A 19142-nucleotide genomic window follows, 5' to 3' on the forward strand; every position below is an offset into this window, starting at 1 on the left:
CTGGATGTTACACACTGCGAGTCTCACACCCTCATGACGCTCTCCTGGATGTTACACTGTGCGAGTCTCACACCCTCATGGCGCTCTCCTGGATGTTACACTGTGCGAGTCTCACACCCTCATGGCGCTCTCCTGGATGTTACACACTGCGAGTCTCACACCCTCATGACGCTCTCCTGGATGTTACACACTGTGCGAGTCTCACACCCTCATGGCGCTCTCCTGGATGTTACACACTGTGCGAGTCTCACACCCTCATGACGCTCTCCTGGATGTTACACACTGTGAGTCTCACACCCTCATGGCGCTCTCCTGGATGTTACACACTGTGCGAGTCTCACACCCTCATGACGCTCTCCTGGATGTTACACACTGTGCGAGTCTCAGACCCTCATGGCGCTCTCCTGGATGTTACACACTGTGAGTCTCACACCCTCATGGCGCTCTCCTGGATGTTACACGCTGTGCGAGTCTCAGACCCTCATGGCGCTCTCCTGGATGTTACACACTGTGCGAGTCTCAGACCCTCATGGCACTCTCCTGGATGTTACACACTGTGAGTCTCACACCCTCATGGCGCTCTCCTGGATGTTACACACTGTGTGAGTCTCACACCCTCATGGCGCTCTCCTGGATGTTACACACTGTGCGAGTCTCAGACCCTCATGGCGCTCTCCTGGATGTTACACACTGCGAGTCTCACACCCTCATGGCACTCTCCTGGATGTTACACACTGCGAGTCTCACACCCTCATGGCGCTCTCCTGGATGTTACACGCTGTGCGAGTCTCACACCCTCATGGCGCTCTCCTGGATGTTACACACTGCGAGTCTCACACCCTCATGGCGCTCTCCTGGATGTTACACACTGTGCGAGTCTCAGACCCTCATGGCGCTCTCCTGGATGTTACACACTGCGAGTCTCACACCCTCATGGCACTCTCCTGGATGTTACACACTGCGAGTCTCACACCCTCATGGCGCTCTCCTGGATGTTACACTGTGCGAGTCTCACACCCTCATGGCGCTCTCCTGGATGTTACACTGTGCGAGTCTCACACCCTCATGGCGCTCTCCTGGATGTTACACACTGTGCGAGTCTCACACCCTCATGACGCTCTCCTGGATGTTACACTGTGCGAGTCTCACACCCTCATGGCGCTCTCCTGGATGTTACACGCTGTGCGAGTCTCACACCCTCATGGCGCTCTCCAGGATGTTACACACTGCGAGTCTCACACCCTCATGGCGCTCTCCTGGATGTTACACACTGTGTGAGTCTCAGACCCTCATGGCGCTCTCCTGGATGTTACACACTGCGAGTCTCACACCCTCATGACGCTCTCCTGGATGTTACACACTGTGCGAGTCTCACACCCTCATGGCGCTCTCCTGGATGTTACACACTGTGCGAGTCTCACACCCTCATGGCGCTCTCCTGGATGTTACACACTGTGCGAGTCTCACACCCTCATGACGCTCTCCTGGATGTTACACACTGTGTGAATCTCACACCCTCATGGCGCTCTCCTGGATGTTACACACTGCGAGTCTCACACCCTCATGGCGCTCTCCTGGATGTTACACACTGCGAGTCTCACACCCTCATGGCGTGTATCATGTATTTATGTATCATGTGTTCAGAATGTTCACAGTGCTATTCATATGCTTCTTTAAGCAAGTGTGTCTTAAGGTGGGTCTTAAAGGTGGATAGAGAGGGTGCTAGTCGGGTATTGAGGGGAAGGGCATTCCAGAGGTGTGGGGCAGTCAGTGAGAAAGGTTTAAGGCGGGAGAGGGCTTTAGATACAAAGGGGGTCGAAAGAAGACATCCTTGAGAAAACCGCAAGAGTCTGGAAATTAGGGCTGAGATGTAAGGAGGGGTAGAGGAGTGTAAAGCTTTAAAAGTGAGGAGGAGAATTCAGGGTGAGATGTGGGATTTGATAGGAAGCCAGGAGAGGGATTTCAGGAGGGGAGATGCTGAGACAGATCTAGGAAAGAGTAGAGTGATTCCGGCAGCAGCGTTTAGTATAGATTGTAGGGGAGGCAGGTGAGAGGCAGGGGGCCGGACAGCAGGAGGTTGCAGTAATCGAGACGGGAGAGAATGAGGGCCTGAGTCAGAGTTTTAGCAGGCGAGTAACAGAGAAAAGGGCGTATCTTTGTAATATTGCGGAGGAAAAAGCGACTGGTTTTATAAATGTTTTGAATGTGAGAGAGGAATCGAGTGTGACCCCTAGGCAGCTTGCTTGGGCTACTGGGTGAATTATCGTATTTCCAACAGTAATGTGGAAGGATGTAGTAGGGCCAGGTTTGGGAGGAAGTATAAGGAGCTCTGTTTTTGCCATGTTAAGTTTCAGTCGGCGGATGGCCACCCAGGATGATATTCCAGAGAGACATTCAGAAACTTTGGTCTGTATTACACACTGTGCGAGTCTCACACCCTCATGGCGCTCTCCTGGAGTCTGACCCTGAAGTTAACCAAGCTCTGGAAAGCCGTAGCGGTGTCCCGCCAAGGAATATCAGATGTAGCCAATGTTTGGCGCTCTGCAGCAGGACATAACGCGCCAGAGTGCGACACGCCCTTTTATTTGAACCAGCTGCGAGAGACAAGGGACACGTCACCCACGGAAGCGGGTCAAACGTTGCCTACATCCGTACCATAAAAACAAAACACACAGACATTGATAAATATATAGATCCAACAACCAATGTGTATATATATCAATCTCATAGCGCAGTAACATCCATGTACAATAATGTGTTCTCATTTAATAGGAAAATTTTATCAGTAGATGTAGATCAAATGACAAATGGAGATCAATATCACCAAGTATCTGCTACAGTATAAAACATGGCAGCAGCCAATGAAAAAAAACATAAGAAGAACAGTATAGGAGTTACAAGAATGTCCTGTATACAAGAACATACTGTTAATAATAATAATAATATTATCAAAAAGACACAATCACGCCACTTTAGAGAGCACAGGGACCACAAAATCCTTAAGAGACCTTTAGCAGCTAGTTCCAGCAGGTCAACCTCACCGGGAATGTGACACGGCACGCGAATACACGCACAGTAACGCTTGCACACCCAACGTGAGAAAGGACGCACAAAGACAAGATCCTGCGGTGGTCAAGGATGGGTCCTGACGCTTCAAAAGGCGCAGTTTCTCCAAGGATCAACATAAACTAACGGCAGCAACACGTGTAACCGACATGGACCCACCAGTCACTGTCCCGATAGAAGATCAGAGTTCCTCAACTTCCAAAAGGAGGAAAAATACAATAGCCAAAAATGTTTGCTTTAAGCATGATTATATTTAAAGAAGTCAATTAGATTGGGATACAAAATGCTGCTTCCATCATCTAGATTTCATTTTTTTGGGAAGCAGGACTGCTTAAATGCCAGACATTGATCTGCTGGAAATGCTTTCTATGTCGCTGTTGATAGGTCTTTTCAGTGAAGCTTGTAACAAGACAGTATACCAACGCTAAACAAGTCAGAAATACAGGACGTTATCAAAACAGAGACTTCTGCGTGAAAATCTTGACACAAAACTGGACAGGTTTGCACCAGTTCTGCAAGCTTCTCTGAGCACTTCTATTCCAAATCAGCTTCAGCTGCTGGATCCCAGGAATTAAAAATATCCACCAGTATTTTATTGAGATTCAGAGGCCTGTTATAAAGGAAAAAACACTAATTACAGCACAAACTCTCATACATGGCCTTGATTTCGACTTGCATTCTAATCCTGATCACATACGCCATTGTGAAAACAGCATGCAGTATTTTCCTTGGACTTTGTTGACTATTTTCACAACTTTCGACTAAATTTGGAAATCTATTCAAACAGATCTGAAATCATGGCATAAATATGCAATACGAAAAGTTTTTAAAATGCCTCATTTTTTATTGAACAGGACAGCGTATATTGTGAACTGAGATTGCACATTTATAGCAACATTACAAGTGTACGAGGTGTTCAAATTATTGGCAGAATATGTTGAACACCACTTCTAAATACGTAACTTTTATGGGACTCAAGATGGCCAATGCCATCATCCATCGTCACATGGCAGCCCCTGTTTTATGCAAACATCCCAAAGATGGCACCGCCCTGCAACTCCCCACACAGAAAAGTGGTGCTGTTACAAAAGCCATCGACCTTCATAGCTGGGAAGGTCACGGAGCGAGATTACCACTGAAATCCACACAACCACTTATTAACCAGAAGAGCAACAAAGAAGAAAAAGGTTTGGGAAACTTTTACTGGGGCAATTAGACACAGAATATTATGTTTCTGAGTCATTCCAACTTTTCACTTTATTCCAGCCAGTGTAATCTTGATTAGATTGCACCAATGTTCCTATAAACTGTCAAAATAAAAAAAAAAACTTAAATAATACTCTAGAAACCAATTAAAATATAAAAAATAAGTGTAAAAAATGTATTGCAGAAATCCCTTTTTACTAGACTTAATGTGCTGCATCCTTTTCTGCATAAGATGCAGAAGTTAATATACTTTCTCATTGCAAATGGTCATTTTTGATTGATTGATAATAAAATCTAGGATTTTCAAGTGATCAAACTGAAATCCAAGGATGCTCATTTTGGCGGCTGCTAGGGACGGCGGTTAAAATTTATTTATTTTTAAAAAAAAAGACAAGTAAAGGGATTGGTTTCAACAAGGGCAGGAGGTCTGCAATGATAGGAGAGCGGCATAACAAGAGCTATGAGAACAGCTGAACCCCCCTCCCCCCATCATGCCCACTTTTGTCATGGTTTTATGGTTGACCGACTTGGAAAGAGGGAATTGTAAAGTGAGGCAGGAGATGCGGCTTTGTGCACAGGGATGCAATTATACAAGGTGAAGAACATTTGCTTTTTGGAGTTGGATCCTGGTACGGATATGAATAACAATAATTATAGTAGTGCTGGAGTAAACAATGTAGAATTGTTTCATATGCATAAAACATGTCGGTATTCCACTGGGTTGCAGAGGAAAGGGATAGAGTTTAACAGAAGAGGTGCAGCACACATTCACGGAGAGGGTTCGATTAATTCGATTGTAAGCTCTTCGGAGCAGGGACTCCTTTTCATAAATTTTACATTTATGTCTGAAGCACTTCTCCCCTCTGTGTTATTTATACGATTGTCACGTGTATCACTGCTGGGAAGTGCTATGTACATTAATGGCTATATAAATATATAAAGACAGACCGGACAGGACAGACCATACAAGGAGATTTGGAAAGGGGTAGGGGCTGTATCTCTGTCCAAGGATAATGGCATAACAAGCAAACCCCTCCATGATCACTCAACGAGTCTGTCTTTTGGTTCCACGGCAGATACCTGGCATATTGAAACGGTAATAACGTGTTTCCTATCACGGGTCTAGTTTTGATATAAATATTGTTAAAAATAAGAATGTGGACATTTTACCCAGCTCATTACAAGATTGGGGGAGGTCTGGTTGCTACCATGCTGACCTGAGCTGTTTAGCAGTCAAAGTGGAGGGCGATGTCCTCCCTACAAGTTGGGCGTTATGCATTTTATTAGAGTTTTACGTTACTACTGAACTTGAATGAGCAGTGCGTACAAGTAAGATTTTACAATACCATTTGACTCTGTAGCCATTCCATTAACGAGTCTGCTGTCGAATCGGGCAGTTGGCATCGTAAACCTTCTCTTTCATCCGTTTCCATCATCTCCAACATTCCCCGCAGGTCTTCTATAAGATGTAGCACACGCAGGCTTCCCATGAAGGGGGAGGTGGGGGACTGACAATCAAATATGCCATTCGAATATTCCAGAGCCTTGGAGCCTACGGGAAGAAACAAAGCCTTAGAAACAGAAAGTCCCACAGACTTCAAAAGCATCTAACACCTCATATAGTTATATATATAAAGCGGTCACAGTAAAGGTATATATAGACATCTTAGATCCTTAAACTCTTCTAAATTATCCCTATGCGTATTTATTCTCTGCAAAAATTAGCGCCATATGTACAGAGGCCGCACACTGGCACATCCCATGGAGGCAGAAAGATCAGTTAGGCTACGCTTATAGTGCCGGCGACGGCGACCCGACGGTCAGGCGACGGTCGCTGGAAAATCAAACAGAGATGACTTCCAGCGATCGCGACCAATGCATCGCGTCGCGCTTACTATAAGCGCACGCGACGGCGGCAATGCATTAGTTTTGCCGCGACGTCGCGTCGCTGGCACTATAAGCGCAGCCTTACCGCTCTGCTCTTAAAGCCCTCCTGCCTCACAATGCATTGAGTGGTGCTACATCTCTGCCTCCGTGGCAGGTGCGAGCACGTGGTCCGTCTCCCCTGCGGTATACATACAGCCATACGCCAACTTTATTTAAATTTTTTTAAAGGGAATAATATTTTTTTTTACTCCATAGAGTAAAAATTTAGTGGAACCTGCTGACAATCACTTGCAGAAATGGCAGCCAAAAACTTAGCCATAATGCGAGTTACTCATCATAGAACATAGCAAGAGGGCAATTGTATATGTACCGAGGGGGGTGGGGGGGGAGGGGAGCACAACGTTTCGGCCTCACTTAGGCCTTTGTCAAGTGACTGGTAATGACCTAAGTGAGGCCGAAACGTTGTGTATCTTGAATAAATTCTTTCCTAAAGAAACCCGTGGAACCTGCATCGCCTCTCCTGTTGCTGTATACCTGGATTGCTGCAGGTAGCCATCCCTGAACCAGGAGCTCCGGCTTTGCGCAAGTATCGCATTTATGTGCATTTTTTTGGAGTGCTACACACCCAGATATCTCTACATAGTGCTTTTGTGTGATAAAAAAAAGAACAGATCCCAAATGTAACACTGCTCAGACTCGGGCAGCGTTCATTCCCCAGGGTCCTAAAAGCAAACTGCTTGCCATCTCGTCCAATATCAATAGAGACTGGTTCCAAGCCATACATTTTATAAGTTCTACGTTACCATTATGGACCTTTCTCAAATGTATTTCTAAGTTCAAAGAGGTTTCATTCCTTCTTATTGCCCAATATTATATTCCTCAATGGTCTAATCGTCTTCCCAATGTAAATATAATTACAGGGACAATGTAATAAGGGGTTGTACAGGTAAACTGGTTTATCTTATAATTAGTCCCTAAATGAGAGAAAGTGCTGGTCTTTAGAATTGTATTGCATAAGTTGCATGCACAGCAAATAAAAATGCACACTGGTTTAGATACCAACCAAGAATCCTTCTGTGGAAGAGGGGGACCATATCTGAATTCTGGTTTGAAAGCCGAAATCAAACTTTCAGTTAGTCCCACAGATTGTGTGTCTAATCGTGGGGTGCATTAGCAGTCCTTTGGGGGCGATCAATTGCATCGAGCCAGAGGAGATAAATTATGTTTGTGGGTATGACTGTTATTTTCCGCATCTACTCAACCTCTACTGTTGATCTGGGAAATCCAGAGCAGCAGTTTATCCAGCTGGGAGGCTTATCGGTGTTTAAGAAAATCTGGGGCAGCAAGACCTCCCACTGCTGTCGGCCTCTAGAGAATCGCCACCCTGGCCCTAGGCCTCTTATCTCCCCATATAAATCTTGAAAGACCGTCTTGATGTCCTTCAGATTCCAGCTAAGAACCGGGATCAGGAGGAGAAATATATCAGCTTTGGGAGGAATGGGAAAAAGTGTTGCACACTAATGATGCTCTATCCGAACGAATCACCCACGCTCCTAGTGAGAAGCTGGTTGTGCCGAATACAATTTACCAACTAATACGAGCAAATAGAACGAGGGACTATAGAGAGAATGGCCTATTGACCGGATGTTTATCAATAATGAAAAATGATGCGATTGTCTAATCAATCCCTAAATGAACAGACTCAAAATCTGTTTAGCGAAGATTGGAATGTTAGAGTTCTCCTTGGCGCAAATTTTCTTTTCATTGACTTATGATCCAAAATGAATAAATCTTCCGTGTAATAAACCATTAAGAAGTCCTCCAATTAGTTCCTCATAGATGTGGAACAAACAGAAAAACATGGCATAGCATTTGCAATAAATAATAGCGGCTTGAAAAACCTATGAATTCAGAACAGATTTGGTATATCTTTAAATCAGCGTGCGGATAATTATTCGAATGGTCCCACTACTCCCTCTTGGTCCCAGAAATTCACAAGATTGATGAATTGCGCTCCACAAATGGGGAACGGGTGGGATCTGGTCATTTTATTACACCAGATCCCACCCTGTTTCCTATTTATGTGGAGAGCGATTCATCAATCTCGTGTATTTCTGGGCCTGAGTGTAGTGGGACCACTCTAATATTTATCCGCACAACGGTTTAAAGATATACCAAAATGTGAGGTCTGAATTCATAGGTTTTTCAAGCACCTATCATTTATCTGAAACATTATTATGCCATGTTCCTCAGTCTGTTTCTTCTGCATGTCATCTGTGAGGAACTTATTGGAGAACTTCGTAATTGCTTATTACATGGACAATTTATTCACATTGGAGCACGTCAATGGAACAACTTTCACGCCAGGGAGAACTCCAACATCCCAGCTTTGGGAGGAGATTCATTTTTTCCAACTCAATTTTATTTATTTTGTGGGTGTTAGGCAGGGCGATACAGAAATAAAAAAAGGAAGGGGGGGGGGGGAGAAGAGTAAGAGATACACATGAGTAACACAACAAATATACATTTAATGGGTACATGGATGGGGTGCTTTGCAACATAGGAATCTTGAGTTCACTAGAGGCAACCCATGAGTCAGGGTGTCGGGGGTCCAGGACCTCACATGTTCAGCGGTACCACTGTAACAATCAATTACCATTGTGAGCGTAGTGAGATATCCATGGGCCACAGATGTTTGTAAATTTTATTTGTTCATCCCAAGGAGGCTCTTTAGCCTTTCCATAACCATTACATGATTGATTTTGTTAAGGACTGCCTTAATTGTTTGTGGATTAACTAGCTAGCAATTTGGTTTTTGGCAGCAGAGAGAATATGTTTGATCAGAGCTCAAGTACTCAGCATGCCTGATAATCAGGACTGATTCAATATTCCATGGAGGACAAAGCCCCACAACCTGGAGTTAGCCTTTTGATTTTTTCCAAAACTCCTGATCCTAGGGCACGACCACCATATATGTCTGAACGAGCCTACATGACCACATTTTTCCGCCAGCACAAAGGGGAGGTCGCTGGAAAAAAGGTGTGTAATCAGGCCGGTGTGTAATAGCATCTGTGTAATATTTTGAGATTAGTTTCTGTAATGGTGGAGCACCTGGATGATTTGGCCATGCTCTCAAATATATCAGTTCCTTCCCAATATCCCTCTCCAAATTTAGTGTATTTTCTATCCTTAAGAGTGTTAGCAATTAGAATTGGGTAAGGTAGGGCTGTTGTCACTTTATGAGCGGAGTTCATGTAGAGATGTTCAAATGTCGTCAGTGGTCTATAGATGTCTTTCTTATCACTAAACGAGGACACATAGTGTCTTAGTTACAAGTATTGAAAAGTATGTCTGGGGGGTTGTTCCTGTTTTGCGTCAGACCATAAAAGTACCATGATTGGTGAGCAGGTGGGAAGTCTGGGTTATCAACTAAAGGCGTTAGAGGAGGACGGTATCGTTAAAATGTTTTGTTTTTTTGTTTGCAGACAGTGTCCCAAACTTTCAGTGAGTGCCCTATAACTGGGTGTGCATGAGCCTGGTGGGTCTCTTAGATTTTTCTAACCACAAGAGAACCTCCATATCTGAAGTTTCAGCTTCTGTTTTTGCTATAAAATTGACCCGGATTTTTTTTACCCCCTGCTAGGGGCCAGTAAATCACTTGTGAACTCCCAACATAAGGTCATTAATCCGCCATCTAAAGTTAGTTATTGTAGGTTTGATATATTTTATAGACGAGTGAATACCGAGGCATGGTCGGACCGAGCACGGTTTTTCGAAGTCTGCGCTAAGGTTTCTCGCAAGATCGTGTGATATTAAAATGTAATCAAAACGGGTATATTGCTTGATGGGGCCGAGAAGTATGTGTAACCGAAAACAGATAGGGGAGGGTATCTTTGCACCAGGAGAAGTCAAAACTGATAGATGCCAATTTGATTAGGCTTTCGGGAAGGTTGATGTTAAGGGCCATAGATTTGGGTTGACGGCTGTTGCCACACTGATGGTGTGTCTGGACAAGGTGGCAGCATGGATGGAGATGAATTGGCCGAAGCTCACGCCTGAAGAGACGGAACTAATGGGTTCGGCAAGACGCCAGAGTATGGGACAGGGGGTTAGCAAGCAGCCCCTACAATGGTGTACAGCCGCTGCTTGTGGCCCTGGTTCGTAATCTCTGCATCCTCTTTGACCAGAGTCTCAACATGCGAGCCCAAATGGCCTCAGTTAAGTCTGGTTTTTTCTTTTAAATTTGAGGTTGCTTCAGAGCTGGCGTCCTGTCATCTATGAACCTTGAGTCGTCCCTGGTCCATTTCTTTCCGTCGACACTGCAGCTCGGATGTAGAGACATGTTTCTTGCTTTGAGCAGATTACTCCCATTTTATGGGGTGTGCACTGGCTTCCAGTGATCTTCGGGGCTAGGTTCAAGTTGACTGTAATGGCCTTTAAAATCTTAAAAGGCCAAGGGCCTGTCTATCATCAGTCTCTTTTTAAGCCTCAGAGGGATACTGGGTATGATCTCAGGTTCTCAGAGGGGTCCGCCTCCGTCCGCTGCACCCTACGCTGAGTAGTGTCCCCGAGGTAGCGAATAACCATTCGTGAAACGCGTAGGGTGTTTGTTGCACACACGCGCTATCAGGAATAGATTGGTCTGAAGCCTGAGGGATCGATAACGGAGTCTCCCATAGAGGAACAGTGGATAACGTAGTCGCATCATCACGTCAGTGCGCAATTGTGTCAGGGTGCAAACCGCGTCAACGCAGTACCACGTCATCACACGGGGCAAGCCAGGACACGCCAGAATGAAGCCCGAACTAAGGCACCAGCGTGGGACCACAGGTGGACGCCCAAGACACGGGAGAGAGCCGGCAAAGTCAAGATACAGATCCCAGTGGTGAAGGCTTGCAACGTCCAGCATTTTCTTGTACAACGCTCATTTTTAAATGCCAATTCGTGAGTGAGATTCCAAGAGTCTGTTTTATAAAATTATTTTAAATGTTATCGAACTATGTAATTTATCTCTTTTTTTACATGTCTACAATCTTGTCAATTGAGCATCCATACTCATCCTATGGAAGCGAAGTATTATCTGTATTCCTACATGCATGATTGGTGATCAATAGTGATTAGATTCACGTAGTGTAAATACTGGGTTTCACCATTGCCTCTGAAGGGCCTATATACACAGTAAAAGGTATTACATTTACCATTCCATGTGGGATTTAAGGATGCAAGTGTAGAGAGACATCCTCATTAATTAACACATTATAGTGTTTCACTGTATTATTTAATATATTGGAAACTGTACATTGTTGTGTTTAATTGATTTTCTTCACATTTTCACAATCTGCGCAACGTTTTGGATGACCAGCACCAAGGAGGGCTGTGTATTTACCACATATCAAGAAGGATTTTTGGACAATCCTGGGGACATCCAGGTTGCAGGACTTCCCCCAATTTAAGGTAGCTCCACTATAAACATTTATTGTCACTAATATTTTGATTAACTTGGATCTAGCACTGAGGTTTTGCTCTACTGCTTAATTTTAAAGCCAGAGATCGATCCAAATTGTTCAAGAGACTGAAAAAGATCGGGGAGATAGATAAGGGGCATAGAGATTGTGAGCAGAACATCATCCGCAAAAAGGGACAATTTATATTTTCCATTTCCTAATAAAATACTTGATATGTTTGGATTCAAATCTAATAGAAGACAAACAAGTGGTGAGAAAGGGAGCATCCCCGTCTTGTGCCAATGGCTATATAGACAGTCTCAGAAGATATCCAGGAGGATTTGATCTTTGCATTTGGGAATTGGTACAGACCTTTAATTCCGGAGAGAAATGTACCTTAGAATCAAAAGCTTTGTAAACCTTGGAATAAGTACTTCCAGTCCACCCTGTCGAAAGCTTTTGCCGCATCAAGCGAGAGAAGCATAGTTGGGATCACCGCAACATATTTACATTATAGAGGCAATAGCTCATGTAGCTGGGGATTTTTGGGGTGGGGTGGGAGGGGAGGGTTAGGTGGGCTATTATGACATTCAAAACGACTAAATCACTTTGCGGAGACCGAGCAAGTCTAACAGGTGACCATTCCAACTGACTCCAAGTCACTCCCCTGCCAGTGACGGCCATCCTTTTTTAAGGGACTTAACTGAGGTACTTAACGGTATACAAAATATATATTGGCAACATGATTATTTACTGGTAAGTATTGATGTATTGTATGCTCTTTCTATAGTAACATTAATCATATTGATGATCTTGAAGCAACAAAATGGTCTTTAGAGAAGAATTAAGGCAATATATTTATATCGTTCCTTCTAGAAAGGTCTAGAATTTGTTTTGCGCCATAATTCATTGGCGTTTGAAAGTGTGTGGTACAGACAATGTTGTGAAACAGCAATGGGTACAGCAGTAGCCCCAACGTTTACAAATTTATTTTTGGGAGTGTGGTAGGAAGATGTTATCTTTTCCATGACTAATCCATATTTTCAGCAAGTGTTGGGGCAGGTACATTGATGACGCACAGATTGTGTGGGAAGGGGATGAGTTCTCCTTTTTGGATTTCATCTCCTGCCTAATTAAAACACAATGTGTTATTCACCTCAGTTTTTGGTGGCAATTGTATAGATTTTTTTAATGAGGATTAAAAGAGCATTACCTCCAAAATCCTATGGGTGTTAGTTTTTTTAAATAAATCACTTGTGTAGTAATAGATAGACCTACAGCAACTGCAACAAGATAATACACTGAGCTTTAATGTATTAAGCTTCCTTGGGTTTCTATAGCAGCTATTTAGAAAATAACTTTTGAAATAGGCGACCATATTAAGTACAGTACAGATAAAGCAGGACCATTCCCCATTAATCACGGGAGGAAGGATCGGTCGGCAGGTTAGATAATCCATGAAATTGGCGTAATAAAAAATTAAATTGCATTCATTATAAAAACAAAAACACTCTCCCTCCCCCATACCCTCCCCTATATCTGGCAGATTTTTTATTTGGGGGGGGGGGGGGGGGGGCAAGTGCATCCTATCAGCCCTGATATTAGGGGGCTACTGGCCCCCACACATACATGCATGGAGGAGCTGCCAGGCTTACATCGCCCCCTGTGGTTGCGTGTTTATCTCTCAGCGCAACAGCTCAGTTCTTGCCGCTACGGGCCACACCCCCTGCTGATACTGGCCCCCGGCCCCTGCTGATACCGGCCCCCGGCCCCTGCTGATACAGGCCCCCGGCCCCTCCTCTGCAGCCAAATTGGGGACATTTTTAAGATTTTAAACTAATTGTTGGGACACAATTGGGACATTTGCTGCAAATCCAGGACTGTCCCGGCTAAAATCGGGACATCTGGTCACCCTCCTTCTAGTCCATCATCTGTATCAGCAAATCTGAACTACAGTAGGTGCTACCCAACATATCGTTTTATATATAAACACACACACACACATTTCATCACATTAAAGCTGCAGTTCATGCAATATCCTGCATGTGTGTTTTTTTTAATAAATCAGCTCTGTAGTAAGAAAAAATACTTTTAGATTTTCTGTTTAAAAAACAACAATTTTGAAAGACCAATTTTCTTGTATTCTATTTTAACAAGCATGCTTGTTCCTATAGCAACGATTTACATTCCCCATATTTAAAGATGTCGCCAAACTTTGCCGATCAATAGACGGAGAACGAATTGACCGGCAGCTATGCAGTTTTTTAGGCAAGTAGATATTGCCCACATGAAACTATTGAAGTTAAAAAAAAAAAAAAAAAAATAAATAAAAATACAAAACGGGAGCCTGAACTGCAGCTTTAAGGCCTAAAACATTAAGACTGGCTCCAAACCAAGATATCGCGCCTCTCTCTGGACGTCAAAGTAATTTAATGAGCTGGCACAGTTCCTATCAATGTATGGATTCTTTTTTTTACATAGCTTGACTCTTTGCTGACATTTACAAGCACGTTGAGATTGTAACCACAACGGATACAATGGGACTGTTAAAATGTCGGGCAATAGTCCCAAATTTGGTATCCAACTCACCAGCGATGATACCGTCCATCTGCTCCAAGGCCGCGGCCAACATATCACTTGCATCGGTCATCATTTTGCTGCTTTTCCCAATGTCGTCACTGTAAAAATATGATCGGGTCCGGTTAATAAAAGATGCAGGCTCCCTTATTTATAATAGCAACCTTCCCCATGCCCTTCTCCGCCATGATTACATACTGTACATCAACTGAAATTCTCAGAACTCTCCTACACAGCGACATATAAAAGGTTTGGATGTGGGGTCACAGCTGAACCCAATTAATTTCAGCTCGGGGGACCCCCTGCTCCAATAGGAAACAGGAAGCCGCACCGGGCGACGTCATGGATTCCTAGTGGCCTGCCGAACGTTCTGCCATAACGCGAGCCCTGGATGCACGCCAATGCGGATACCGGCCTCCCACTATGGAGAGGAGTAGCTCCGCAAGCAGGCCCCCCCCCCCCCGCAGATTAAATTCGTGGGGTTCGGCTCCTGAGACCCCCTGCTTCAATCCGATGAGAGAAAAAGAGAAGGCTTGGGTATCCTCTTTAAGGGAGAAATAGATTAGGCAGCACTCAATGTAGTTAATAATGCAATTGTATAACATGCTTAAAATCTGAATTTTGTCCATTCTGGGCTCGGTCCGAAAGCAGCAACACAGTGAAAAATCGCGTGTGTGGGTTTATTTATGATTATTATTTTTTTTTAGAAAATCAGGTGTGTATTATTAGATGTATTTTATGTATTATTAGATACTTACTGCACCTTCTTTTTTAATCTCTCCTGCACGATTTGCCCTTTTTAATGATTGTTAATGTTATTAGCGCTTCCCTGCCTAGTCTTACCAACTATAGCAACTATTTACAACGGCACACCACTTCCTCCTCTGAAATAGGCGGCCATAATGTGATCCCGAGGAAGCAGGACCATTGCCGATCACGGGAGAACGGATCGATCAGCAGCTTAGGTAATGACCTTGACTTCTAAGGCCTCGGGCATGGTCAGCGCTTAAGGCGCTGACCCGTGCTGAGGCGCGCTGCTGCTGCTCGGCACTGAGCCCCTGCAGCCGCAATGAGAGCGGCTTTAGCAGGGGCTCGCGCAAATCTTTAGTTTCTTCACTTACCGGAGCGCAGGGCCGGTCACGTGAGCGGTTCGCCCAATGAGGGAGAACCAGCTCCGTGACATCACTAGCCCGCCCCCGGACACTCCCACGGACGGCGCGCGCTCTAAGGCCAGGGAAAGCACCTGCTCCGGACGGCTTCAGTCTCTATGGACTAAGCCTAAGGCTTGTTATATAGTACACACTGGTGCGTGGTTAGTTGCTATAGCGTAAGCGGTGATGCGCGCAAGGGGGCGTGGCTCTGATGTCACAGCACGAAAACACAAATTTCTTCTATTTTCGCAGATCTTCCGCGCGAACGCTCACGGCCGTGCGCACGTCTCAAGTATAGCTTACACCCTGCAATTATCGTTGACGCGCGCACGGTAGCACACGGGCACGGTAGCACACGCGCTATATTACAAGCCTAAGGCACTGCTGCATCGTTTTTTAAAAATGCGCTTTTCCCCCCACGCATGTAATAGTTTCAGCTGCATTCTGCATTTCTTTATGTTGCAACATGTTACTTTATAGCTAAATTGCCCCCAACATGAAATGCTGTCTAGACAGGTGGAGGTAAGCCTTCAATCTAGCACCTCTAAATCCTGAATTAGCGGAGTACGTGCCTCGTTTCTAATAACACAGCTTGATATGCAAACAAACGTTTGTATGGCGTGACCACCATTCAGGCTGCCGGATTAGGATCAAGAGGCGGAACTAGTGAAAGGGGGGTCCCGGGTACAAGAATATTTTTGGGTCCTCAGGGGGCAGGGCTGAGCCTGCAAAATCCTGCTACCCCATCCTCTCCAGAGTGCAGTGGGGGCCTCTAACCCAGGGGTGCGAGATTTTCTGGGTGGGGTGCGGCACTTACAGAGGCCCCGCACACTCCCCCAAAGTATTTCAATTAAATGCCGGGAACAATCGCACGCAAGGCCTTTAAGTTCCCTTACCTGATCCCCGGCGTCGTGGTGCCATGGCAACGCGGCACGGGGGTCACGCAACAATGTCACATGCCGTCAGAAACATCGCCGACAACGTATGGGGAGGCGCGGCACGATCGGGAGGGGGGGGGGGGGGAAGGGGGCAACCAGGCAGTGAGCGCCGACTAAAAAAAGTTTGCGCACCTGGTACTGTTGCTATAATATACAGTATTTAGTCAAGTCCTCTTTATTCCCCTTCACTTGAGGAACCAGCCTGTTTGCCATATTTTCTGAAATTTGCCCCTTTTTTGGGTGGTTCCTGCTTCTGGAATCAGGGAAAGTTGATCTTAAAACAGCCCGGAAAATGAGCAAAATTCCACGGGCACACAGCGTACGTCATAAGTGGCCTGTAGCGTGGCACTTTTTAGGATGTATGCGGTAATTCATTAGGGCACAGAAAGGGCTAAGATCGCTGAGCCCTGCTGCCTTGCAACCGCTGCACAAATGGTAGTGCCGTCCCTGGAATGATGGTAAAAAATGGTTCATAAAGTATGTTTGTGGCACAGACTGATTCCCGGGTATAAAGCCGCACTGCAAGGTACACATCACGCTGCACTCGGGGTATAGAGCAGGGGTGGGCAACTCCAGTCCTCAAGGGCCACCAACAGGTCAGGATATCCCTGCTTCAGCACAGGTGGCTCAATCAGTGGCTCAGTCAAAGACTGAGCCATCTGTGCTGAAGCATGGATATTCTGACCTGTTGGCGGCCCTTGAGGACAGGAGTTGCCCATCCCCTGGTATACAGACAGATGGGCACCGTTAAGAGTCTTATGAGGACAGGAGAACTTTTAGAAAATTCCCTCAAACCCAGAGAGAAACTTGGAATCTACGTTACAAACACATTCCAAAGTAGTAACCCTCGTTCAGAAGTGAACATTAATCTTACAAACACTGTTTACAGCTAGAATACACATTAATACAGGCACTAAGCACACGTGGCAGCTTAATATCCCTCATTCATAGTGGCTTACGATGAAACCTTTTGGAGGTTTATGGATTATGGCTGTGTTTTATAGCCCAGGTTAGTGACAAGCGAGAACTGACAGTATTTAAAGGAATGCATTTCGAGTTTAAGCTTGAAGAAAATCTTACTAGAGATGCATCAAGTGTCAGTAACCAGAAGCTACAAACAGGAAACATACATTTCACTTAATACCTTTGTTTTGGGGGGGGGGGGGGGAAACAAGAAAAAGGAGCGCAACAGGGAGACATGCAAGTATACAAAGAATTATTTATATGAAAAAAATAGTAATAAAAAAAAGGACTTGCATCTAGAATTACACGTATCCGCGTAGAGGCGCACATCGGAGGGCACTCGCAGGCCAAATTGGTGATGGTGACAGGCTCCTCACCCCAAGAGTCTCGCTCCAGAACGAGCACACAAGCGTAGATGCTAGCAGTGCAACATCACAATGTGCCCGTGACGCCAAACCTCAACGCGTTTCGCGTAAAAACCACTTCATCAGGGAGTCTCTCTCAATGCAAAGTGAAGGGATCACATATGCAGACCACGAAGGCCAAAGTGAACTTATGGTAATGATGTTGGGTTAAAAACAAACAAACAATGAAATAAGAATTTGTAAAGTCCTTTTCTTGGTGGTCGGATGTTTTGGAGGGGTTGTACATGGTTAACATGGCAGCCATTGAGGTGAGATACTGAACTAGTCGGTGATTGAAAGTGCCTAGTTACCCCACTCAGAGCACCAGGCATTCAGGTTCCCCACAATAAACACACCCACTGACATTTGTTACAATGTAATACTGCTCACAATGTTTCCATAGCTCGGGCAGGACCACGGGAACGCAAGGTTTAAACTTTCTCCAATAGTAGGGATCCTGCTGTTTTTTCCTCCTTGCCCTCAGCCACGAGCATGAAAAATACACACCAAGAACATACGCTACTTTAAAAAAAAGATTTCCTTGTCCCTTTGCTGTTGGCATTTCCTCTGCTTCCCATTAATATCAGCTCGATTCCAGACACGGGAACCACCAAAAAAGAGAACATTGACGAAATTATAAAATAAATAAAAACGTGAAAGTGAATAAAGAGGAGCCGACTAAATACTGTACCACATTATACACCATTATGATGTACTCAACTACAGCATTATTAAATTAAAATAAACACATACTTATCTGCTCTGTACTCTATGTAGTAGGGGTTTGAGACACCTCTTCACCCGCCTAGCAATTTCTCAACTCTTTACTGCTTTAAACCCAAACAAAAAGAAGTACCAGGCCCTGCTATTTTTTTTTTTTTACTTCCCATTAAGTTAAAATACACTAGAGATGTTTAATAAAAGAGGTTTATCCCCCCGGGACCTCTGTGACAGGACTGGAAAGCAAAAACTCATGTGCTCATTTGAATGTCCACACCCAGGCGTGTTACGCTCTACATGTATGTATGTGTGAAATTGTGCAGGCTGCAGCGCAGCCTTTGTGTGTGAAGGCACACCCTCAAGTGGTTTATTCTGCACACACATAATCCAGGTTTAAGTGGCTTAAATCATACACAGTATTACAATATATATATTTTTTTAACTAAGGGAACAGCACCATAGGGGTTCTTATGACGCTCCGAGCGTCATGCCATTATTGAGCGTTTGTTAGGTAGAGGTTGACTTCCCTGCTCCGATGGAACAGCAGTGAAGCAACGTCACAGGGGGGCGTTTGCGACCATTCATTCCCTATCCCCAAGAGGTCACTTGGTTGTGATCCCACGAGACCGGCAGCACATAGAGATGGGGTATAAAGAGATTATTTCCATGTAGAAAATAGTGCAGCAACACCCTATGTTTATAGGTTTGTGCTCTAGAAAGAGGGAGTCCATGCGTATCAATAAAAGCCGGCGGTATTCTGTATCCGCCAGCGCAGGGGCGGCCAAC

At 44.8% G+C, this 19142-nt stretch overlaps 1 protein-coding gene across 1 annotated transcript in view; it reads right to left on the minus strand.

Annotated features, from left to right (window-relative positions):
* PPFIBP1 (PPFIB scaffold protein 1) overlaps positions 1-19142 on the minus strand; it is a 137118-nt gene that overhangs the window by 82280 nt on the left and 35696 nt on the right. Inside the window, 2 exon segments of the mRNA XM_075602819.1 lie at positions 5619-5824; positions 14193-14281. Coding sequence (XP_075458934.1) covers positions 5619-5824; positions 14193-14256 — 270 coding nt within the window. The 5' untranslated portion in view covers positions 14257-14281.

Source organism: Ascaphus truei, chromosome 5 (genome assembly GCF_040206685.1).
Source record: "Ascaphus truei isolate aAscTru1 chromosome 5, aAscTru1.hap1, whole genome shotgun sequence".
Lineage (NCBI taxonomy): Eukaryota > Metazoa > Chordata > Amphibia > Anura > Ascaphidae > Ascaphus > Ascaphus truei.